A 24,396-nucleotide genomic window follows, 5' to 3' on the forward strand; every position below is an offset into this window, starting at 1 on the left:
GAGGTTGATGGAGTCTGTATCCTTCATAAACTCTCGGACCACCTCTCCCTGGTCATTCTCCACCACCAGCACTTCCTCTGGCTTGGCCATGCGGCTCACCATCAGCAGACGCACCTGTTACCAAGATCAACAGCAGTCAACACACACAGAGACACACACGGAGACACACACAGACACAGAGAGACACAGAGACACACACAGACACAGACGGAGACACACACAGACACAGAGACACACACAGACACACACACGGAGACACACACAGAGACACACGAACGCAGGCAGGCACACACTGACTACACACAGACACTTCATGCCAACAAACTCTCTCCACCACACACACTCTGACCATATGCCAACAAATTCTCTCCCTCTCTCTCACACACACATACACACTGTGCTCCCCCCCACACCCCCCACACCCTCTGTGACCCCCAGAGAGCAAGAGCGCGTGTCTGTGTGTGTGTCTGTCAGCCAGCCTCCCAGTCAGTCTGTCTGTCTCCTCACCTTAGAGAGCACAGGCAGGTAGAGCTGTCTGTCTCCTCACCTTAGAGAGCACAGGCAGGTAGAGCTGTCTGTCTCCTCACCTTAGAGAGCACAGGCAGGTAGAGCTGTCTGTCTCCTCACCTTAGAGAGCACAGGCAGGTAGAGCTGTCTGTCTCCTCACCTTAGAGAGCACAGGCAGGTAGAGCTGTCTGTCTCCTCACCTTAGAGAGCACAGGCAGGTAGAGCTGTCTGCGAGGCGGGACATCAAAGTGTTGTGATCCGGACAGCAGGGGGGAGGTGGAGGTGGAGAAGGGACTCTCCCTGTAGAGCTCTGCAGCCAGGTGGTTCCAGTACTCCAGACAGATCTTAAAGATCTCTGTCTCCTCTACCTCAGACACCAGTAGCATGTAGTGGAGTGCCTGAGGAGAGAGGGGAGAGGGGGTGAGGAGAGAGGGGAGGGGGGGTGAGGAGAGAGGGGAGGGGGGGGTGAGGAGAGAGGGGAGAGGGGGTGAGGAGAGAGGGGGTGAGGAAAGAGGGGAGGGGGGGTGAGGAGAGAGGGGAGGGGGGGTGAGGAGAGGGGGGGTGAGGAGAGAGGGGAGGGGGGTGAGGAGAGAAGGGGAGAGGGGGTGAGGAGAGAAGGGGTGAGGGGGTGAGGAGAGAAGGGGTGAGGAGAGAGGGGAGAGGGGGTGAGGAGAGGTTACTTTGTTTAATTTGAATAATCTGTTTTGTATATATACTGTTTAGTGGTTTTCATATAAGCCCTCTTTGGTTTCCAACCTACCTGCACAACTTTCACTTTTTTTGTGCAAATAAATAAACTAAACTACTTTTCAAATGTCCTTTTCTCCATTGAACACCCAGTTTCAGGTCATGGCCAGTGGCTTGAGTCAGTCAGTCAGAGAGCTTGGAGAGAGGACAGGCACAGTCAGAGAGCTTGGAGAGAGGACAGGCACAGTCAGAGAGCTTGGAGAGAGGACAGGCACAGTCAGAGAGCTTGGAGAGAGGACAGGCACAGTCAGAGAGCTTGGAGAGAGGACAGGCGCAGTCAGAGAGGACAGGCGCAGTCAGAGAGGACAGGCGCAGTCAGAGAGGACAGGCGCAGTCAGAGAGGACAGGCGCAGTCAGAGAGGACAGGCGCAGTCAGAGAGGACAGGCGCAGTCAGAGAGGACAGGCGCAGTCAGAGAGGACAGGCGCAGTCAGAGAGGACAGGCGCAGTCAGAGAGGACAGGCGCAGTCAGAGAGGACAGGCGCAGTCAGAGAGGACAGGCGCAGTCAGAGAGGACAGGCGCAGTCAGAGAGGACAGGCGCAGTCAGAGAGGACAGGCGCAGTCAGAGAGGACAGGCGCAGTCAGAGAGGACAGGTGCAGTCAGAGAGAGAACAGTATAAACAGGGGCAGTCAGAGAGAGAACAGTATAAACAGGGGCAGTCAGAGAGAGAACAGTATAAACAGGGCCTCTCAACCTTTTCCTTTCTGAAGCCTACTGACACGGACACTTGAAACTGAAACTTGCCAGGGAAGTAAAAAGTGAAGTTTCAGGAGAAACTTTGTTGCATGGAAATAAGAGTTGTAAAGAAAACCAGGCCTTTTCCGATGTCCTCCTTTATCACCCAACCAGTCCCAGGATGTAACCAGTGGCTTGAATCAAGTAAGACCAGTTTTGGGAGAAACTGTTGTTGTACGGGCAGAATAATCAGTTGTATGTTTCTTACCTCCATGAGTGTCTCTCGGAGGTTGGGCCTCTTCTCAATAAGCTGTCCGTGCTCCTTCAGGAAGGTGCAGAGGAACAGGCTGAGGTTCTGGATGAAGTTCTGCTCATCATCCTTACCGTTGGAATAGGCCAGGCGGATGTTGGTGTTCAGGGGGAGCATCTGGGGAGGGACACATCGGCGATTAGGAAGGTATGTGTGATTGACTGAAAAGTGTGTGTGTGCAGGGGGTGTTGATGTGTGTGTGTGTGTGTGTTACATTTGTTGGCAACAGTGGGATCCACACCTGCTGGGAGCACTGTGTGTGTGTGTGTGTGTGTGTGTACCTGTTTGAGCTGACACATGGTGAGGGTAAAGAGGTTGACAAACTGCTCCTCGTATTGGCTGACACTGACGCCGGCGATCTCCGTCAGACACTTCAACGTCACGTTACGGAACATCGGCACGTTCAGGAACTACAGAATCAACCAATCAAATGTATTTTATAAATCCCTTTTTACATCAGCAGTTGTCACAAAGTGCTTTGCAGATACCCAGCCTAAAACCCCAAAGAGCAAGCAATGGAGATGTAGAAGCACAGTGGCTAGTGAAAGTCCCTTGGCAGGAACCTAGGAAGAAACCTATAGAGAAACCAGGCTCTGAGGGGTGGCCAGTCCTCTCCTGGCTCTACAGGGTAGAGAGGAACCAGGCTCTGAGGGGTGGCCAGTCCTCTCCTGGCTGTACTGGGTAGAGAGGAACCAGGCTCTGAGGGGTGGCCAGTCCTCTCCTGGCTGTACTGGGTAGAGAGGAACCAGGCTCTGAGGGGTGGCCAGTCCTCTCCTGGCTGTACTGGGTAGAGAGGAACCAGGCTCTGAGGGGTGGCCAGTCCTCTCCTGGCTGTACTGGGTAGAGAGGAACCAGGCTCTGAGGGGTGGCCAGTCCTCTCCTGGCTGTACTGGGTAGAGAGGAACCAGGCTCTGAGGGGTGGCCAGTCCTCTCCTGGTTGTACTGGGTAGAGAGGAACCAGGCTCTGAGGGGTGGCCAGTCCTCTCCTGGCTGTACTGGGTAGAGAGGAACCAGGCTCTGAGGGGTGGCCAGTCCTCTCCTGGCTGTAATGGGTAGAGAGGAACCAGGCTCTGAGGGGTGGCCAGTCCTCTCCTGGCTGTACAGGGTAGAGAGGAACCAGGCTCAGAGGGGTGGCCAGTCCTCTCCTGGCTGTACTGGGTAGAGAGGAACCAGGCTCTGAGGGGTGGCCAGTCCTCTCCTGGCTGTACTGGGTAGAGAGGAACCAGGCTCAGAGGGGTGGCCAGTCCTCTCCTGGCTGTACTGGGTAGAGAGGAACCAGGCTCAGAGGGGTGGCCAGTCCTCTCCTGGCTGTACTGGGTAGAGAGGAACCAGGCTCAGAGGGGTGGCCAGTCCTCTTCTGGCTGTACTGGGTAGAGAGGAACCAGGCTCTGAGGGGTGGCCAGTCCTCTCCTGGCTGTACTGGGTAGAGAGGAACCAGGCTCAGAGGGGTGGCCAGTCCTCTCCTGGCTGTACTGGGTAGAGAGGAACCAGGCTCAGAGGGGTGGCCAGTCCTCTCCTGGCTGTACTGGGTAGAGAGGAACCAGGCTCAGAGGGGTGGCCAGTCCTCTCCTGGCTGTACTGGGTAGAGAGGAACCAGGCTCAGAGGGGTGGCCAGTCCTCTCCTGGCTGTACTGGGTAGAGAGGAACCAGGCTCAGAGGGGTGGCCAGTCCTCTCCTGGCTGTACTGGGTAGAGAGGAACCAGGCTATGAGGGGTGGCCAGTCCTCTCCTGGCTGTACTGGGTAGAGAGGAACCAGGCTCAGAGGGGTGGCCAGTCCTCTCCTGGCTGTACTGGGTAGAGAGGAACCAGGCTATGAGGGGTGGCCAGTCCTCTCCTGGCTGTACTGGGTAGAGAGGAACCAGGCTCAGAGGGGTGGCCAGTCCTCTCCTGGCTGTACTGGGTAGAGAGGAACCAGGCTCAGAGGGGTGGCCAGTCCTCTCCTGGCTGTACTGGGTAGAGAGGAACCAGGCTATGAGGGGTGGCCAGTCCTCTCCTGGCTGTACTGGGTAGAGAGGAACCAGGCTCTGAGGGGTGGCCAGTCCTCTCCTGGCTGTACTGGGTAGAGAGGAACCAGGCTCAGAGGGGTGGCCAGTCCTCTCCTGGCTGTACTGGGTAGAGAGGAACCAGGCTCAGAGGGGTGGCCAGTACTCTCCTGGCTGTACTGGGTAGAGAGGAACCAGGCTCTGAGGGGTGGCCAGTCCTCTCCTGGCTGTACTGGGTAGAGAGGAACCAGGCTCTGAGGGGTGGCCAGTCCTCTCCTGGCTGTACTGGGTAGAGAGGAACCAGGCTCTGAGGGGTGGCTAGTCCTCTCCTGGCTGTACTGGGTAGAGAGGAACCAGGCTCTGAGGGGTGGCCAGTCCTCTTCTGGCTGTACTGGGTAGAGAGGAACCAGGCTCAGAGGGGTGGCCAGTCCTCTCCTGGCTGTACTGGGTAGAGAGGAACCAGGCTATGAGGGGTGGCCAGTCCTCTCCTGGCTGTACTGGGTAGAGAGGAACCAGGCTCTGAGGGGTGGCCAGTCCTCTCCTGGCTGTACTGGGTAGAGAGGAACCAGGCTCAGAGGGGTGGCCAGTCCTCTCCTGGCTGTACTGGGTAGAGAGGAACCAGGCTATGAGGGGTGGCCAGTCCTCTCCTGGCTGTACTGGGTAGAGAGGAACCAGGCTCTGAGGGGTGGCCAGTCCTCTCCTGGCTGTACTGGGTAGAGAGGAAACAGGTTCTGAGGGGTGGCCAGTCCTCTCCTGGTTGTACTGGGTAGAGAGGAACCAGGCTCTGAGGGGTGGCCAGTCCTCTCCTGGCTGTACTGGGTAGAGAGGAACCAGGCTCTGAGGGGTGGCCAGTCCTCTCCTGGCTGTACTGGGTAGAGAGGAACCAGGCTCTGAGGGGTGGCCAGTCCTCTCCTGGTTGTACTGGGTAGAGAGGAACCAGGCTCAGAGGGGTGGCCAGTCCTCTCCTGGCTGTACTGGGTAGAGAGGAACCAGGCTCTGAGGGGTGGCCAGTCCTCTCCTGGCTGTACTGGGTAGAGAGGAACCAGGCTATGAGGGGTGGCCAGTCCTCTTCTGTCTGAATGCTCCCAGAAATGGATTTATAAAAGAGGAATCACTCATCTTCTCCATTAACGTTCCAGGGTTGTATTCATTAGGCACCAAACAGAAGAAAACAGACTGAAACGCTTGATTTCCGTTGCAACATGTTTTGCTACGATCGGTGTGCTTGACCTGAAGAATACAACCCATGTGTTGGAGAGAGAGGGCCTGTCCAGAAACAAGCCCTAGACCAGGGTTTCCCAAACTCAGTCCCGGGGAACCCAAGGGGTGCACGTTTTGGTTTTTGCCCTAGCACTACACAGCTGATTCAAATAATCAAAGCTCGATGATGAATTGATTATTTGAGTCAGCTGTGTAGTGCTAGGGCCAAATGTGCACCCCTTTGGGTCCCCAGGACCAAGTTTGGGAAACACTGCCCTACACTCTAAAAAGGACTGGTATTTGCAATACGGCAATAGCTTTACCTTGCCCTCGGTTAGGCTAGATGGAAACTATCCAATCCTTTCACACCTAGTGGTCTACCTACACAAGCGCCTAGGAAATGGGTGAATTTAGACCATGGCAGTGAACTAGAGACGGATGTGAACAGAGAGAGAGAGGTAGCTACCTTGTAGACGAGCGTGCTGATGAGTTTGGTCTCAAAAATGTACCCCAGAGGAATCCAGTTGAGAAACCTCAGCAGCGTTTCTAGAGTGGCGTGGACCAGTGGTGCATTCTGGGAATTCTCCTGGAGACCATAACAGATGAGGGGAGAGGAGGAAAAGTAGCATTTATGTTTATGTACTCTGTAACTCAGTTGGTAGAGCATGGCACTTGAAACATCAGGATTGTGGGTTTGATTCCCGGGACAAATGTATGCAAGCATGACTGTAAGTCGCTTTGGATAAAAGCATCTGCTAAATGGCAAATATTATTTAAGCAACAAGGCCTGATGGGGTGTGGTATATGGCCAATATACCACGGCTAAGGGCTGTTCTTAAGCACGACACAACGCGGAGTGCCTGGATACAGCCATTAGCCGTGGTATATTGGTCATATACCACAAACCCCAGAGGTGCCTTATTGCTATTATAAACTGGTTACTAACGTAATTAGAACAGTGAAAATACATGTTGTCATACCCATGGTATACGGTCTGATAAACCACGGCTTTCAGCCAATCAGCATTCAGGGCTCAAACCACCCAGTTTATAATATATAATAAAATGGTCTGTGGTAAAGGAAGAGGCTTCACATACCATGACAAACTGGCAGAGCTGGAATATCTGGGAGAATTCGTTGCACATGCTGAAAGAGAGACATGGTGAGTGTTACGACAGATTCAGTATTTGATTTCTATTTTGATTTGCAATTCCATCTGTCTTTAAGTGTCATTGGAGGACAGCATAGATCATACCAGATAATAGAACTCTATGGTGCAGACATTCCTGCCTATTGATTGTGGTGAGAGTTTACTAGTCTCTGGGATATGTAGGGCATTACTGTCTGAGATGCAGACAAGGGGCGCGTTCCAGGTTGTCTTTACTGCAGACCCACTGCACTGATTATCAGATCTCAGGATCCACAATGATAACATTGCCTAATCTTCTGATATGCACAGCGAGTCTGCTACCTGGAAGCATTCACACTGCGCATATCAGAAGACCGCTATGTTTTAAGTTCTAGTCTTTTCTCAGCTATACTAACAGCTCTCGGTAGAGCACGGCGCTAACAGCTCTCGGTAGAGCACGGCGCTAACAGCTCTCGGTAGAGCACGGCGCTAACAGCTCTCGGTAGAGCACGGCGCTAACAGCTCTCGGGTAGAGCACGGCGCTAACAGCTCTCGGTAGAGCACGGCGCTAACAGCTCTCGGTAGAGCACGGCGCTAACAGCTCTCGGTAGAGCACGGCGCTAACAGCTCTCGGTAGAGCACGGCGCTAACAGCTCTCGGTAGAGCACGGCGCTAACAGCTCTCGGTAGAGCACGGCGCTAACAGCTCTCGGTAGAGCACGGCGCTAACAGCTCTCGGTAGAGCACGGCGCTAACAGCTCTCGGTAGAGCACGGCGCTAACAGCTCTCGGTAGAGCACGGCGCTAACAGCTCTCGGTAGAGCACGGCGCTAACAGCTCTCGGTAGAGCACGGCGCTAACAGCTCTCGGTAGAGCACGGCGCTAACAGCTCTCGGGTAGAGCACGGCGCTAACAGCTCTCGGGTAGAGCACGGCGCTAACAGCTCTCGGTAGAGCACGGCGCTAACAGCTCTTGGTAGAGCACGGCGCTAACAGCTCTCGGTAGAGCACGGCGCTAACAGCTCTCGGTAGAGCACGGCGCTAACAGCTTTGAGGTGCTACATTATATACAAGAGTGTGGTCCTGTATGTATGGCTCAGTTGGTAGAGCATGGCGCTTGCAACGCCAGGATTGTTGGTTCGATTCCCGGGGCCACCCATACGGAAAATGTATATACGCATGACTAAGTGGCTTTGGATCAATGCGTCTGCTAAATGGTATATAAAACATTATTACAAATGTATATAAAAAAAGATATACTATATTAAGATATCCAGTATATTTGTATATGACCTGTCTTTGAGGTGCTTGGCCTTGACCTGGGTCATCTGTCCACTAGAGAAGTCAAACACCTCCTCGCTGAGCAGCTTCAAGATGATCATGTTGTTCTGACAGAGGCTCTCGCTGGTGCGGCTGGCTCCCACGATGTCACTGATGAACGTGGGCCAGTGCTTGGGCCATTCCTGCTTCAGGATCTGGAGGGAGGAGGGGAACACACACACACACACACACACACACATTAATATATACAATCATTAATACATGCAAACTCGCGCGCACTCTCTGAAAAACACACTATAAAGACATACTGTAGGTACACACACACACGTGTGACCAATTAGGTTTGAACCCATGTTGTCTGCACACTACAAGACTACAGAGCCTTTAGAAAGGATTCACACCCCTTTAGAAAGGATTCACACCCCTTTAGAAAGGATTCACACCCCTTTACTTTTCCACATTTTGTTGTGTTACAGCCTGAAGTTAAAATGAATGAAAGTGCAATTTTTTTGTCACTATGTTTATTATTATTTTTATTTTTTACAAATTAATAAAAAATGAAACGCTGAAATGTCTTGAGTCAATAAGTATTCAAGCCCTTTGTTATGACAAGCCTGCATAAGTTCAGGAGTAAAAATGTGCTTAACAAGTCACATAATAAATTGGATGGACTCACTCTGTGTGAAATAATAGTGTTTAACATTATTTTTGAATGACTACCTCATCTCTGTACCCCACACATGCAATTATCTGTAAGGTCCCTCAGTCGAGCAGTGAATTTCAAACACAGATTCAACCACAAAGACCAGGGAAGTTTTCCAATGCCTCGCAAAGAAGGGCACTGATTGGTAGATGGGTAAAAAAAAGAAAAGACATTGACTACCCCTTTGAGCAAGGTGAAGTTATTAAATACACTTTGTATGGTGTATCAATACACCCAGTCACTATAAAGATACAGGCGTCCTTCCTGACTCAGTTGCCAGAGAGGCAGGAAACCGCTCAGAGATTTCACCATGAGGCCAATGGTGACTTTAAAACAGTTACAGAGTTTAATGGCTGTGATAGGAGAAAACTGAGGATGGATCAACAACATTGTAGTTACTCCACAATACTAACCTAAATGACAGAGTGAAAAGAAGGAAGCCTGTACAGAAAAAAAAAAAAACAAAAAAAAAAACATGCATCCTGTTTGCATCAAGGCACTAATGTAATCCTTCAAAAAAATGTGGCAAAGCAATTAACTTTTTGTCCTGAATAAAAAGTGTTATGTTTGGGGCATATCCAATACAACACGTCACTAAGTACCACTCCCCATATTTTCAAGCATAGTAGTGCCTGCATCATGTTATGGGTATGCTTGTCATCGGCAAGGGAGCTTTTCAGGGTCAGTCTGCTCTCCATCAGACACTGGGAGATTCATTCCCCTTTCAGCGGGACAATAACCTAAAAACACAAGGCCAAATCTACGCTGGAGTTGCTTACCAAGAAGACCGTGAATGTTCCTGAGCGACCAAGTTACAGTTTTGACTTAAATCTACTTGAAAATCTATAGCAAGACCTGACAATTGTTGTCTAGCAATGATCAACAACCAATTTGACAGAGCTTGAAGAATTTTGAAAAATAATAATGGGCAAAATATTGTACAATCCAGGTGTGGAAAGCTCTTAGAGACTTACCCAGAAAGACTTACAGCTGTAACCGCTGCCAAAGGTGATTGTAACATGTATTGACTCAGGGATGTGAATACTTATGTGAATGAGATATTTCTGTATTTCATTTTCAATAAATGTGCACAAGATTCGATACAATACCTCCAATAGAAGTCCAATGTTTTACAAAATATGGCAGCCGATACTGGATAAATTGTCTATTCCCCCTTCATAACTGGGTTGATGATCTGCTGCTACTCTGTGCTGTACTCCACTCAACATTTATTTTTGGTTTGTTTTGCTTGTTTATTTTAATTTAATTTAACCTTTATTTAACTAGGCAAGTCAGTTAAGAACAAATTCTTATTTACAATGACGGCCTACACCGGCCAAACCCGGACGACGCTGGGCCAATTGTGCGCCGCCCTATGGGACTCCCAATCACAGCCGGTTGTGATACAGCCTGGAATTGAACCAGGGGGTCTGTAGTGACGCCTCAAGCACTGAGATGCAGTGTCTTAGACCGCTGTGATGCAGTGTCTTAGACCGATGTGATGCAGTGCCTTAGACCGCTGTGATGCAGTGTCTTAGACCGCTGAGATGCAGTGCCTTAGACCACTGAGATGCAGTGTCTTAGACCGCTGAGATGCAGTGTCTTAGACCGCTGAGATGCAGTGCCTTAGACCACTGAGATGCAGTGCCTTAGACCGCTGAGATGCAGTGCCTTAGACCGCTGAGATGCAGTGCCTTAGACCGCTGAGATGCAGTGCCTTAGACCGCTGAGATGCAGTGCCTTAGACCGCTGAGATGCAGTGCCTTAGACCGCTGTGATGCAGTGCCTTAGACCGCTGATATGCAGTGCCTTAGACCGCTGTGATGCAGTGCCTTGGACCGCTGAGATGCAGTGCCTTAGACCGCTGTGATGCAGTGCCTTGGACCGCTGAGATGCAGTGCCTTGGACCGCTGAGATGCAGTGTCTTAGACCGCTGAGATGCAGTGTCTTAGACCGCTGAGATGCAGTGCCTTAGACCGCTGATATGCAGTGTCTTAGACCGCTGATATGCAGTGCCTTAGACCGCTGTGATGCAGTGCCTTGGACCGCTGAGATGCAGTGCCTTAGACCGCTGTGATGCAGTGCCTTGGACCGCTGAGATGCAGTGCCTTGGACCGCTGAGATGCAGTGTCTTAGACCACTGAGATGCAGTGCCTTAGACCGCTGAGATGCAGTGCCTTAGACCGCTGATATGCAGTGTCTTAGACCACTGAGATACAGTGCCTTAGACCGCTGAGATGCAGTGTCTCAGACCACTGAGATGCAGTGTCTTAGACCTCTGAGATGCAGTGCCTTAGACCGCTGAGATGCAGTGTCTTAGACCGCTGAGATGCAGTGCCTTAGACCGCTGAGATGCAGTGTCTTAGACCGCTGAGATGCAGTGCCTTGAGATGCAGTGTCTTAGACTGCTGAGATACAGTGCCTTAGACCGCTGAGATGCAGTGCCTTAGACCGCTGGGATGCAGTGCCTTAGACCGCTGAGATGCAGTGCCTTAGACCGCTGGGATGCAGTGCCTTAGACCGCTGAGATGCAGTGCCTTAGACCGCTGAGATGCAGTGCCTTAGACCGCTGTGATGCAGTGCCTTAGACCGCTGAGATACAGTGCCTTAGACCGCTGAGATGCAGTGCCTTAGACCGCTGAGATGCAGTGTCTTAGACCTCAGACCGCTGCGCCACTCGGGAGCTTGTAATGAAAATATGATGTCTTAGAATATCTACCATCTAATAGGATTTCTTTATTTTATTTTTGTATATGGGAGTTAAGTTTTGTTTTGTCCTCTAAATGTTCCATCCCATTCAACACTACAATGTCAATGTTTGTATATCTGTCTTCTTTTTTTATTGGAAAATAATAAACATATTATAAAAAAAAAAAAAAAAAAATGTGTACACATTTCTAAAAAACACGTTTTCACTGTCATTATGGGGTATCGTGTGTAGATTTTTTTACAAATTTAATCAATTTTGAATTCAGGCTGTAACACAACAAAATGTGGAATAAGTCAAGGGGTGTGAATACTTTCTGAAGGCACTGTACGTTAGCTTGCTGAGCTAAAGCCTATAGCCATCATTAGTTCTGGGAGCTAATGCTGCTCTCAGGGAAGGTCACTCATCCCTTAAGTGTGTGGTTCACCAAACTACCACAATTACACACACACACACACGCATGTCAGAACAGACTGTAGATGCTGGACAAAACAACATCAGCTGACGCAGACACAATGACTCATACTCAATGACCCACAGAGACTCATGCAGCTACAGTCAGCTGTACACACACATATGCATGAACACACACACAAAAACACACACACAGTTACACACATACACAGTTTGGAGGACTCTTGCCCAGATGAAGCTGAGCAGTACATCTGAGTCCCAGTTTACAAAGAGAGGATCCTAGTTCATTCACAGATGGAAGAACAGCAACACACTCTTACCTGAACAAGGATCATGTTCAGCTTTCCGATGTAGACTTTCTCTTTCTGTAATAAAAATGAGACTGGAGTCAACGTAAATAGGCTGTTATCAAAACGGTAACTATTTCCAGCTCCATCTTACAGGGAAGATCATACTCATATTAATCTCCCAACATGACAAATATTTCAGCCCTCACCTCGACCATCGTAGCGTCCGATGAGGTTTTGATAATAAGTCCAACAACATACTTTTTAATACCTGCAAAGAAGAGCAGAAAACAACAGGATCAGATCAGAGACAAGCAGAAAACAACAGGACCAGATCAGAGACAAGCAGAAAACAACAGGATCAAAATCAGAGACAAGCAGAAAACAACAGGATCAAAATCAGAGACAAGCAGAAAACAACAGGATCAAAATCAGAGACAAGCAGAAAACAACAGGATCAAAATCAGAGACAAGCAGAAAACAACAGGATCAAAATCAGAGACAAGCAGAAAACAACAGGATCAAAATCAGAGACAAGCAGAAAACAACAGGACCAGATCAGAGACAAGCAGAAAACAACAGGATCAAAATCAGAGACAAGCAGAAAACAACAGTATCAAAATCAGAGACAAGCAGAAAACAACAGGACCAGATCAGAGACAAGCAGAAAACAACAGGACCAGATCAGTCATCCTCCACCAGATCGTACAGAGCACAGGATTGTACACAACTCTTCCTTACAGAGGAGCTGCCTGGAGCAGATAACATCAATCAGTGACCCAGAACACTCTGCTGCTTCACAAAGGTGTGGATCTAGAATCTACTGATGCCAACAGCATTGGCTGATCCTCATATCTGCTTTAGTGGAACCTAGTGAGCAAGCAGAGCATTGATCAGTGTCTACTAGTCTGCTGCTTGCTGTCATGCACACGGCTACTGTGTAATGTACCTAGCTGCTGAACTGGCTGCTTTAAAACGAGCTGCACAAAGACTACCTGCTGTACAGTAGTGTTATTATTAACCCTTATTTTACCAGGTAGCTGCACACAGACTACCTGCTTTTCTGTACAGTAGTGTTATTATTAACCCTTATTTTACCAGGTACCTTGTATTCTCTTTTACAGAAACAACCTGGGGAAGAGTTACAGGGGAGAGGAGAGGGGATAAATGAGCCAATTGGAAGCTGGGGATGATTAGGTGGCAATGATGGCATGAGGGCCATACTGGGAATTTAGCCAGGGTTGTAATCATTAGTCCAAACCGTAGCAAACAGTTGTAAACTGAAAACTTTTTGCAGCGAAAACGAGACTTTCTATTGGACAAATTCGTGGAGGGTCCCTCCCTGTTCCATTTGGTTCTGTTTGGTTCCAAGCAAATGAACAACGTTTTGACACATGCCTGTCTAAAGGAAGGACAGGCTCTGGAGCAGCATGTGTACACACTGTGTCTGTGTGGAGTCTGGAGTCGCTAGGGCAACGGGACTGCCTGCTCTGCTCGGAGAAGAAGACGGGTGAGAACGGAGAGAGAGGAAAACAACTGAAGGAAATGAAGATAGTGGCAGCTGTACAGATAACTGACGGTATTGAAAAACCATCCAGTGGCTATTTCCAAATACCCCGGTACACAGTATACCGCCCAAGCCTAATACACTGCTCAAAAAAATTAAGGGAACACTTAAACAACACAATGTAACACCAAGTCAATCACACTTCTGTGAAATCAAACTGTCCACTTAGGAAGCAACACTGATTGACAATACATTTCACATGCTGTTGTGCAAATGGAATAGACAACAGGTGGAAATTACAGGCAATTAGCAAGACACCCCCAATAAAGAAGTGGTTCTGCAGGTGGTGACCACAGACCACTTCTCAGTTCCTATGCTTCCTGGCTGATGTTTTGGTCACTTTTGAATGCTGGCGGTGCTTTCACTCTAGTGGTAGCATGAGACGGAGTCTACAACCCACACAAGTGGCTCAGGTAGTGCAGCTCATCCAGGATGGCACATCAATGCGAGCTGTGGCAAGAAGGTTTGCTGTGTCTGTCAGCGTAGTGTCCAGGCCAGTACATCAGGAGACGTGGAGGAGGCCGTAGGAGGGCAACAACCCAGCAGCAGGACCGCTACCTCCGCCTTTGTGCAAGGAGGAGCACTGCCAGAGCCCTGCAAAATGACCTCCAGCAGGCCACAAATGTGCATGCGTCTGCTCAAACGGTCAGAAACAGACTCCATGAGGGTGGTATGAGGGCCCGACGTCCACAGGTGGGGGTTGTGCTTACAGCCCAACACCGTGCAGGACGTTTGGCATTTGCCAGAGAACACCAAGATTGGCAAATTCGCCACCGGCGCCCTGTGCTCTTCACAGATGAAAGCAGGTTCACACTGAGCACGTGACAGAGTCTGGAGACGCTGTGGAGAACGTTCTGCTGCCTGCAACATCCTCCAGCATGACCGGTTTGGCAGTGGGTCAGTCATGGTGTGGGGTGGCATTTCTTTGGGGGGCCGCACAGCCCTCCATGTGCTCGCCAGAGGTAGCCTGACTGCCATTAGGTACCGAGATGAGATCCTCAGACCCCTTTGTGAGACCATATGCTGGTGCGGTTGGCCCTGGGTTCCTCCTAATGCAAGACAATGCTAGACCTCATGTGGCTGGAGTGTGTCAGCAGTTCCTGCAAGAGGAAGGCATTGATGCTATGGACTGGCCCGCCCGTTCCCCAGACCTGAATCCAATTGAGCACATCTGGGACATCATGTCTCGCTTCATCCACCAACGCCACGTTGCACCACAGACTGTCCAGGAGTTGGCGGATGCTTTAGTCCAGGTCTGGGAGGAGATCCCTCAGGAGACCATCCGCCACCTCATCAGGAGCATGCCAAGGCGTTGTAGGGAGGTCATACAGGCACGTGGAGGCCACACACACTACTGAGCCTCATTTTGACTTGTTTTAAGGACATTACATCAAAGTTGGATCAGCCTGTAGTGTGGTTTTCCACTTTAATTTTGAGGGTGACTCCAAATCCAGACCTCCATGGGTTGATACATTTGATTTCCATTGATAATTTTTGTGTGATTTTGTTGTCAGCACATTCAACTATGTAAAGAAAAAAGTATTTAATAAGATTATTTCATTCATTCAGATCTAGGATGTGTTGTTTAAGTGTTCCCTTAATTTTTTTGAGCAGTGTATATATACTACCCAGTGAAAAAATAATAAACATTTCAATTTGACCGGATTGCACAATAACGTCAGAGTCTTATTGGTACCTAAATTGATCAGATCTCCTGTGTAGCTGATGCTAGATCCTCTACCAAGACATTGTGCCTATTGTGTTCTATTTAGATGTTTTAACCAAAATTAACAAGCTGGGAAAGATAGACTTAACACCAGTGTTTGCTGGCGTCGCTAAAGTTGCAGCGCAAGCGCCTTTGGAATCCTTCACTAACAGCAGCATGTTTTAGTCCTTCCCCTAGCTTTTCCTTGTGTAAAGGACTGCCAGAGACAGGACCCAGCCTTTCTGCTGAAGTGAACAGGACTCGGCCAAGCAGAAAACAAACCGGCGTGCTTAGAGAGGAATACGTCCCAACTTGGCAACCGCACGTCGGCCGGGTTAAGGGGAGAGAGAGAGAGAGAGAGTGTCGCTGCCTCCACAATTAAGGCAGTCTTGAGGTGTCAGCAGCAATATTCCAGAGGACAGCTGATTCTCCCCATGGGTTCTTCTCCAACTCTTAATGAGCAAGAACATGAGTCTTATAAATGGGTCTTCAAGAGAAAGAGCAATGAAACTATGACACAAAACAGTGTTCAAATTCACAATATAGTAGTGTCAACAAGCATTCTAAAGCCTGATGTCCTTTTCCACCCTGTTTTCAGACACGAGGTGAGGGGTTGGTTTGGTTGGCGAGCGAGGCTGAGAGGGGCGAAAGGTGAACGTTGTAAAACAATCTGGCCTTAATGCCCAAATGTCCACACGGTACAACCAGAATAGGACTGGCCACCCCTCAGAGCCTGGTTCCTCTCTAGGTTTCTTCTTTGGTTCCTGCCTTCCAGGGAGTATTTCCTAGCCACTGTGCTTCTGCTTCTGCATTGCTTGCTGTTTTGGGATTTTAGGCTGAGTATCCTGTAAAGCACTTTGTGACAACTGCCGATGTAAAAAAGGGCTTTCTAAAATAAATGTGATTTGATTTGAGCAGGGGCAGCGAGGCTTACCTTCACACTGGTTTCTGGGTAAAATCTTCCATCTTGTTTTGATAACCGTTTCCAGAATCTGCAGAGCATAGTACTGTAACGCACAAAGAGAGAAATAGCATTAGGTGACAGTGGTCATAGCAATGCTGAACATAAAAAAAAATGGTTGTATATTTTCCAGCAACAGAAACAATACAAAACATTAAATTGAGCCTGCCTAAAAATATATTATGTTTTTTCCAACTGTTTCAAGTACATTTCATGCAGATTGTTAGTATGTAACCATTTCAATAAAACTTGTATTTTAGTTTTGGTCTCTATGTGCCACCGTATGGCTGAAACCATGTAGAAGTCCTGCTGTTTCTCCCAGGATCACACCAGGAGGTGGAAGACAGAGGAGAAGAACACTACTACACCGGAGTTAAAAACTTGTTTTATTTTGTTTTGTTTTTAAAGTGACAGATTCTACTTGTAATAAAAAGCGCTACAGTGAGGGAAAAAAGTATTTGATCCCCTGCTGATTTTGTACGTTTGCCCACTGACAAAGACATGATCAGTCTATAATTGTAATGGTAGGTTTATTGGAACAGTGAGAGACAGAATAACAACAACAAAATCCAGAAAAACGCATGTCAAAAATGTTATAAATTGATTTGCATTTTAATGAGGGAAATAAGTATTTGACCCCTCTGCATAACATGACTTAGTACTGGGTGGCAAAACCCTTGTTGGCAATCACAGAGGTCAGACGTTTCTTGTAGTTGGCCACCAGGTTTGCACACATCTCAGGAGGGATTTTGTCCCACTCCTCTTTGCAGATCTTCTCCAAGTCATTAAGGTTTTGAGGCTGACGTTTGGCAACTCGAACCTTCAGCTCCCTCCACAGATTTTCTATGGGATTGAGGTCTGGAGACTGGCTAGGCCACTCCAGGACCTTAATGTGCTTCTTCTTGAGCCACTCCTTTGTTGCCTTGGCCATGTGTTTTGGGTCATTATCATGCTGGAATACCCATCCACTAACCATTTTCAATGCCCTGGCTGAGGAAGGAGGTTCTCACCCAAGATTTGACGGTACATGGCCCAGTCCATCATCCCTTTGATGCGGTGAAGTTGACCTGTCCCCTTAGCAGAAAAACACCCCCAAAGCATAATGTTTCCACCTCCATGTTTGACAGTGGGGATGGTGTTCTTGGGGTCATAGGCAGCATTCCTCCTCCTCCAAACACGGCGAGTTGAGTTGATCCCAAAGAGCTCGATTTTGGTCTCATCTGACCACAACACTTTCACCCAGTTCTCCTCTGAATCATTCAGATGTTAATTGGCAAACTTCAGACGGCCCTGTATATGTGCTTTCTTGAGCAGGGGGACCTTGCGGGCGCTGCAGGATTTCAGTCCTTCACGGCGTAGTGTGTTACCAATTGTTTTCTTGGTGACTATGGTCCTAGCTGCCTTGAGATCATTGACAAGATCCTCCCGTGTAGTTCTGGGCTGATTCCTCACCGTTCTCATGATCATTGCAACTCCACAAGGTGAGATCTTGCATGGAGCCCCAGGCCGAGGGAGATTGACAGTTATTTTGTGTTTCTTCCATTTGCGAATAATCACACCAACTGTTGTCACCTTCTCACCAAGCTGCTTGGCGATGGTCTTGTAGCCCTTTCCAACCTTGTGTAGGTCTACAATCTTGTCCCTGACATCCTTGGAGAGCTCTTTGGTCTTGGCCATGGTGGAGAGTTTGGAATCTGATTGATTGATTGCTTCTGTGGACAGGTGTCTTTTATACAGGTAACAAGCTGACATTAGGAGCACTCCCTTTAAGAGTGTGCTCCAAATCTCAGCTCGATACCTGTATAAAAGACACCTGGGAGCCAGAAATCTTTCTGATTGAGAGGGGGTCAAATACTTATATCCCTCATTAAAATGCAAATCAATTTATAACATTTTTGACATGCGTTTTTCTGGATTTTTTTGTTGTTATTCTGTCTCTCACTGTTCAAATAAACCTACCATTAAAATTATAGACTGATCATTTCTTTGTCAGTGGGCAAACGTACAAAATCAGCAGGGGATCAAATACTTTTTTCCCTCACTGTATATAAAATAAATATATTATTATTATTATTATTATTATTATTATTATTATTATTATTATTATTATTATTACCGTCCCATTGTCTTTCGTTATGTCAAGCCTAGTAGCCTGAGAGACATTGCCGGTTTGGTATAAAAACTTGGTATAAGCAATGTGAACGTTGGCCTGTTTAGGGACCACCAGGGTAAGACTCTCTGGCATCTTACTGCACCTAACGAACCACTTCCCTCATAAGAACCAAACTAAAATCAAGTTCCTGGTGCGTCCCAAATGGCACCATATCCCTTATATAGTGCACTACTTTCAACCAGCTCTGGTCAAAAGAAGTGCACTATATAGGGAATAGGGTGCCATTCCAGACACGGATCAATTTTCACCTTAAACTGGTGTGTCTCATAAGAAACAGCAAGACCAGCCACAGGTTTCCATTTGTCCTATATTCATCCCTATCAAATGAATGATATGCTTTATAAAGTCAAGCAAAATAAACATTTAAAAACTACTTAAATTGTACAAGTTACTGTATTTTATTATTTGGTCTGTTGTTATTTGGATCAACAGTATTTCAACTGTAGGGATCACTGTTTCAAAAGGTAAGGTGGAAGACAGTAGGGATCACTGTTTCAAAAGGTAAGGTGGAAGACAGTAGGGATCACTGTTTCAAAGGTAAGGTGGAAGACAGTAGGGATCACTGTTTCAAAGGTAAGGTGGAAGACAGTCAGTGATTCCAACAAATAAATGAGATTGAAAGTTGTTAGTTTCAAAGCGGGGGTGGGATTCTAGCAATGGAGAGGGGGGGAGCTTTTGATTAAAGGTGTACTACACTGTTTGAGCTACCAACTGTTGGTCTACACCAATAGCAGGTGTCAGCCAATGCCTATTGAACATCTTGAGAACCTTTTGACAGTTACACCTTCAATTATCACAAGAGAAATAAAACAAGGCAGAAAGGAAAATGATAGACGGGGCGAGGTCTTGCAACACTTTTTTCGCTGCCACCAGCGACAGATTGCAAGGTTTAGGGATGGAGAGAAGATCAGAGAGGAGATCAGAAGAGGAATAAACGGGGAGAGAGAGAGAGAGAGAGAGAGAGAGAGAGAGAGAGAGAGAGAGAGAGAGAGAGAGAGAGACAATGAGACGTAGAAAGCTAAACAGAAAGAGTTGTGATCCCTTCAGGTGAAATATCACGTCGCTCACTACTAAACCTCCCATCTGTATTACTGTAAGACTGACCCTACCGACTGTAGTCAGCACCCCCACTCCATCTTCCCTAACGACTGACTGCAGTCTGCACCCCACTCCCTCAGCCCAATGAAACAGATGAACAGAATAGAGTCAAAGGGAATCAAAAGGGTAGACCTTGTGTAGGCCTGCCGTCAAAGCCTAGCAGTGTCAAGGTGCACAGGATGACACACCCCTTTTCTTCCTATTACAAGCAATCAACATAATGGAACATTATGATTAATATCAATAGCAAATAGCAAGTAGTAACAACTTGAATTCATTCAATTAAATGTATTTAGATAGCAAGTAGTAACAACTTGAAATCATTCAAATCAATTTCTTTAGGAAAACAATTATCAGAAAGTAGTTATCAATTATTTAAAAACCCAAACGTTCACAACAAGTGCTTTTGTAAAAAAATGATGCACTGTTACTGTCTCTTTTCTCAATAAATGGAAAAAAGGTGAATGCAGAATTGAGACAAATCCAAGAGGTGTTTACCTTATCTGATTCCTTCCTTCCTTTTCCTCTAAAGACCTCATTTTGGGGCAAGTTACGAATTTGAAACTATAAGAATACTGTTGGTAGATCAACTCAAGACATTAGTAATGGATGTCAGGGTTAAATGGCAACAGGCAAGCAACAAAAAAAAGGAAAAGACAAAACATTACCATCCACTCTGAGATAATCTGCAAATGACATTTCATTTTCAACACTTCTAGAAAATACATTGATCTGTACAAGAGCCTCTCTGATGGTTACACACATTTATTTTATTTTTATTTTACCTTTATTTAACTAGGCAAGTCAGTTAAGAACAAATTATTATTTACAATGACAGCCTACACCGGCCAAACCCGGACGACGCTGGGCCAATTGTGCGCCGCCCTATGGGACTCCCAATCACAGCCAGTTGTGATACAGCCTGGAATCGAACCAGGGGGTCTGTAGTGACGCCTCAAGCACTGAGATGCAGTGTCTTAGACCACTGAGATGCAGTGCCTTAGACCGCTGAGATGCAGTGTCTCAGACCGCTGAGATGCAGTGTCTCAGACCGCTGAGATGCAGTGTCTCAGACCGCTGAGATGCAGTGTCTCAGACCGCTGAGATGCAGTGTCTCAGACCGCTGAGATGCAGTGTCTTAGACCGCTGAGATGCAGTGCCTTGGACCACTGAGATGCAGTGCCTTGGACCACTGAGATGCAGTGCCTTGGACCACTGAGATGCAGTGCCTTGGATCACTGAGATGCAGTGCCTTGGACCACTGAGATGCAGTGCCTTGGACCACTGAGATGCAGTGCCTTGGACCACTGAGATGCAGTGCCTTAGACCGCTGAGATGCAGTGCCTTGGACCACTGAGATGCAGTGCCTTGGACCACTGAGATGCAGTGCCTTGGACCACTGAGATGCAGTGCCTTAGACCGCTGAGATGCAGTGTCTTAGACCGCTGAGATGCAGTGTCTTAGACCGCTGAGATGCAGTGCCTTAGACCGCTGCACCAGTCGGACAGGAGAACCCTCCCTTGGCCCACCTTAATGCGTGTTTGTTTTGCCAATAAACTAGAAAGTAATCCCTATGATTGGATTGTCAAGTTGACTTGAATGGGTGCATAGGCTTTCACTATGTAGAGCTATTTAAGCTGTATGCGAGTGCAAGGAAGGAATAGAGCTCACCAGCTTGTAGTCCTAAAAAAACAGATATTAGTTAGGATTTTCTACCTCTGGTTCGGTGACCCTTCCTATGGGGGAAATTAATGTGGAAAATAATGGGGTTTTGGCATATATGCCAAAAATAAGGTCTGAGGCTTAGGAGAACTTATATATGTTTTGTTTTATGAGATAATATCAGTCAGTTAACATGACCTTTATGGACTATGAAGCCTTTATGTGCTCAAAATAAGGCTGTTGCCAACTGTCCGAGAAATGGAACTACAATGTCCACGTCACTACTTAGCTAAACAAGTTAGTTAGCTTTCTGCTAACCAGCTCCAACGAAAACACAAGGATGGTATATTGTTTTACTCCAGCCTGCAACCATATCTCTTCAGCGGGAAGGTGCTTGTTTTATCGTTTCCCGAACGATGTTGTCCAGAGGAGACTTTGGGTCCGTCTTATAAGGTAAGCTAAGCATATTAGCTAGGTTTGCTTGCTCGCTAGCTAGCTAGCTACATGTCATCTCCCTCCTCGCTCCGTATCCCTTTACAACTAACCAAACAGAACTACATGATAACCTACCATTGGGCTCGGCAGACAGAACTACATGATAACCTACCATTGGGCTCGGCAGACAGAACTACATGATAACCTACCATTGGGCTCAGCAGACAGAACTTAACAATAACCTATGCTTGAGTGTGTGTTTTTGTTTGATTCATCAAAGCCTGTTTAAAGTTATTGTTCTATATATGAACGCTGCTGTTGATGCCCTATGCTCCTCAAGGGAAAAAGGGCCTAAGTAAGTAACAATACCCTATATGCCATTTAGCAGACGCTTTTATCCAAAGCGACTTATAGTCACGCGTGCGTCCATTTCACATACATGTGGTCTTGGGAATCGAACCCACTATCCTGGTGTTGCAAGCGCAACGCTCCACCAACTGAGTGACAAGTAAGTTCTAACTACCAGCACCTAACTTCCTCACAGCTGGAGTACTGCGACTCGCCACAAGTGTGTGCTCCCTGCAGGATCTGGCTTACTTTGGTGTTCATGTTCTGGGAGAACTCCAGTATGGTGTCCACTCTGGTCCAAGCATCTGGGTGCTCTTTCAGCTGGGTCAGAACCTCCTGGGCCATCCTTTGCTACAATGCAGGAACAGGAATGGATGAAATCAGATTTTGAAACATAGGCGCACACACTCTTTCTCACACACACACAGGGCCTAAAATGAACACCCGCCACCTGCCAAATGCGGGTAGATTTTGGCATTGGCAGGTAAGGATGTCCATTTCACCAGCCACGTTGCCGGGTGGTCAAGGCTTCACAGCGCGAGCATTACACTCGCATTAGTGAATATAAAATCGTCAAGTATGATCACATGTATAGTAAAAATAAATGCTGCAGTAGCTGTTTTCAAAGTATTTGTTTCATAGCTGGTCAATTAAAATCGCACACAGTCAAAGAACTAGGAATCCTACTATAGCCTATCCCACCTCGCACTGCAACACTCCCTGTCTGGGGGCTGTGCGCACGTGAAGAGCTGAATGAAAAATTCATTTTTTAGAAGCGCTGCGCACAGGCATAAAAGTTGGTCTAATTTACTTGAAACTAAAGTCTACTGAAGTGAGACTTTGTCTTTCTGTGTCTTGGCTATTTACATTGTTTTGTTCACAAGCTAGGTTGTATTTCTATGTTTGAGTTTCAACTGCTAGGGAAGAGAAGACAACTTTTCTACTAGTCAGACTCAATCTCACAGGCACAAACATGACAAGTCACGTTGCCACGGTAACCCCCTGCCCTTAAAGGGCCAGGTGAACATTTGTCTCATCTGTGATATATTGGTTAAAAGACTCATGTCATAAACAAAATGAAATTACAAATATACCACATGACTTCTTACTAGTAATACATGTATTGTTTTAGAAACATTACAAAGCATGCTCATCCATTTATTTGTGTTTTGTTGGTGTAATTTTAGTGGAAAATATATATATATTGTCTGGTAAAAAATTTGGTAGACCAAAAAGTTAATTTTATGCCCTGCACAGACACGCCACATTTAAAAAGGCAGATGCAGTTCAACTTAAACCCCTCACCAATGAGAAAGTGTGATAGAAAAGCTGTCCTGTTAATACACCACAATTTCAAACATTATTTTCTGAAATACTAACTTCTATCTCCCCCGTTCTTCTGTCTGTCCCCAAAAAGTTATAAGTAAAACTTTGTAAGGCACCTGGGCATGCGGCTATCATTGCAAAATTATAAAATCACCCAAAACTCCCCTAACTTTGTGGTTACTGGACCGCTTACATTTGAGTCATTTAGCAGACGCTCTTATCCTGAGTGACTTACAGTTAGTGCATTCATCTTAATATAGCTAGGTGGGACAACCACATATCTCAGTCATAGTAAGTACATTTTTCCTCAATAAAGTAGCTATCAGCAGTCAGTGCTAGTAAGGTGCGAGCACTACTTACCTGTGTTCCGACCCCGTGGTACAGACAGTTGACCACGTTGTCCAGCAGGTTGATGTCTAGTTTCTGGCTGAAGTCCAGCAGCTGCTGCGCTGCATGGTCTGCTAACACTGTCATAACTGCTGGCATAGAGCTCTGCAAGGACGGACAGGGAGGAGGGGGGTTACAGTGTGTGTGTGTGTGTGTGTGTGTGTGTGTGTGCGTATGAGGGAGATAGAGTGAATGTGCATGTAAGTCTGTTTGTGTGTGTGTGTGTGTGTGTGTGTGTGTGAGTGTTTTGACTGACAGAGGCAGGCAGAGAATACTCAACAGCAACAGGCAGAGTCATGTGAATGAATGGAGCATTCCAAACAGCTAACCACCTCTCCTAACCCCTTCCCCCGCTTCCCCTCCCCTGTCAGTCACACACATGCACAGGATGCTGGTGGCTCCTTAATTGGGGAGGATGGCTCAAAGTGATGGCGGCAAAGGAATAAATGAAATGGTATCTAACTCAAACACGTGATTCCCGTGTGTTTGATACCATTCCATGAACTCCATTCCAGCCATTAGTATGAGCCGTCCTCCTCCCCCAGTAAACAATCATGACATGAGCAGACCCTTGCTCACCTTTTTCCAATTAGTTATATCTTGTCACACAAACTACTCAAAGCTATAAATAATAAAAATACACTGAAAAACAAACAATGAGAACTAAGTTTAGATCAGGCATATACCCTTTCCATAAAGGAAAGAGGATAGTGCAACATTCTGACAGTTTTATTTTGACAATTCATAATATAGCCTTGCTTTTTCTGATATCGTTTAATAAATAAACATTAAAG

At 47.2% G+C, this 24,396-nt stretch overlaps 1 protein-coding gene across 3 annotated transcripts in view; it reads right to left on the reverse strand.

Moving 5' to 3' along the window:
* The window catches only part of LOC311114430 (exportin-1), a 53,326-nt gene that overhangs the window by 27,039 nt on the left and 1,891 nt on the right, over positions 1-24,396 (reverse strand). For 2 of the 3 annotated variants that reach the window (XM_084189678.1, XM_084189679.1), the window contains exons 2-13: positions 23,576-23,707; positions 22,139-22,240; positions 16,147-16,219; positions 12,150-12,211; positions 11,974-12,018; positions 7,842-8,023; positions 6,520-6,568; positions 5,889-6,008; positions 2,522-2,650; positions 2,199-2,357; positions 708-905; positions 1-114 (exon numbers count right to left, since the gene is read on the reverse strand). The exon at positions 1-114 is cut by the window's left edge and continues 25 nt beyond it. In XM_084189678.1, coding sequence (XP_084045804.1) covers positions 1-114; positions 708-905; positions 2,199-2,357; positions 2,522-2,650; positions 5,889-6,008; positions 6,520-6,568; positions 7,842-8,023; positions 11,974-12,018; positions 12,150-12,211; positions 16,147-16,219; positions 22,139-22,240; positions 23,576-23,701 — 1,359 coding nt within the window. In that variant the 5' untranslated portion in view covers positions 23,702-23,707. Of the gene's footprint in view, positions 115-707; positions 906-2,198; positions 2,358-2,521; positions 2,651-5,888; positions 6,009-6,519; positions 6,569-7,841; positions 8,024-11,973; positions 12,019-12,149; positions 12,212-16,146; positions 16,220-19,576; positions 19,757-22,138; positions 22,241-23,575; positions 23,708-24,396 lie in introns of those variants that run through there. The other variant, XM_084189680.1, reaches the window with a different exon arrangement.

This window comes from Coregonus lavaretus (assembly GCF_964263955.1).
Source record: "Coregonus lavaretus genome assembly, contig: HAP1_SCAFFOLD_411, whole genome shotgun sequence".
In the NCBI taxonomy this organism is placed as follows: Eukaryota; Metazoa; Chordata; class Actinopteri; order Salmoniformes; family Salmonidae; genus Coregonus; species Coregonus lavaretus.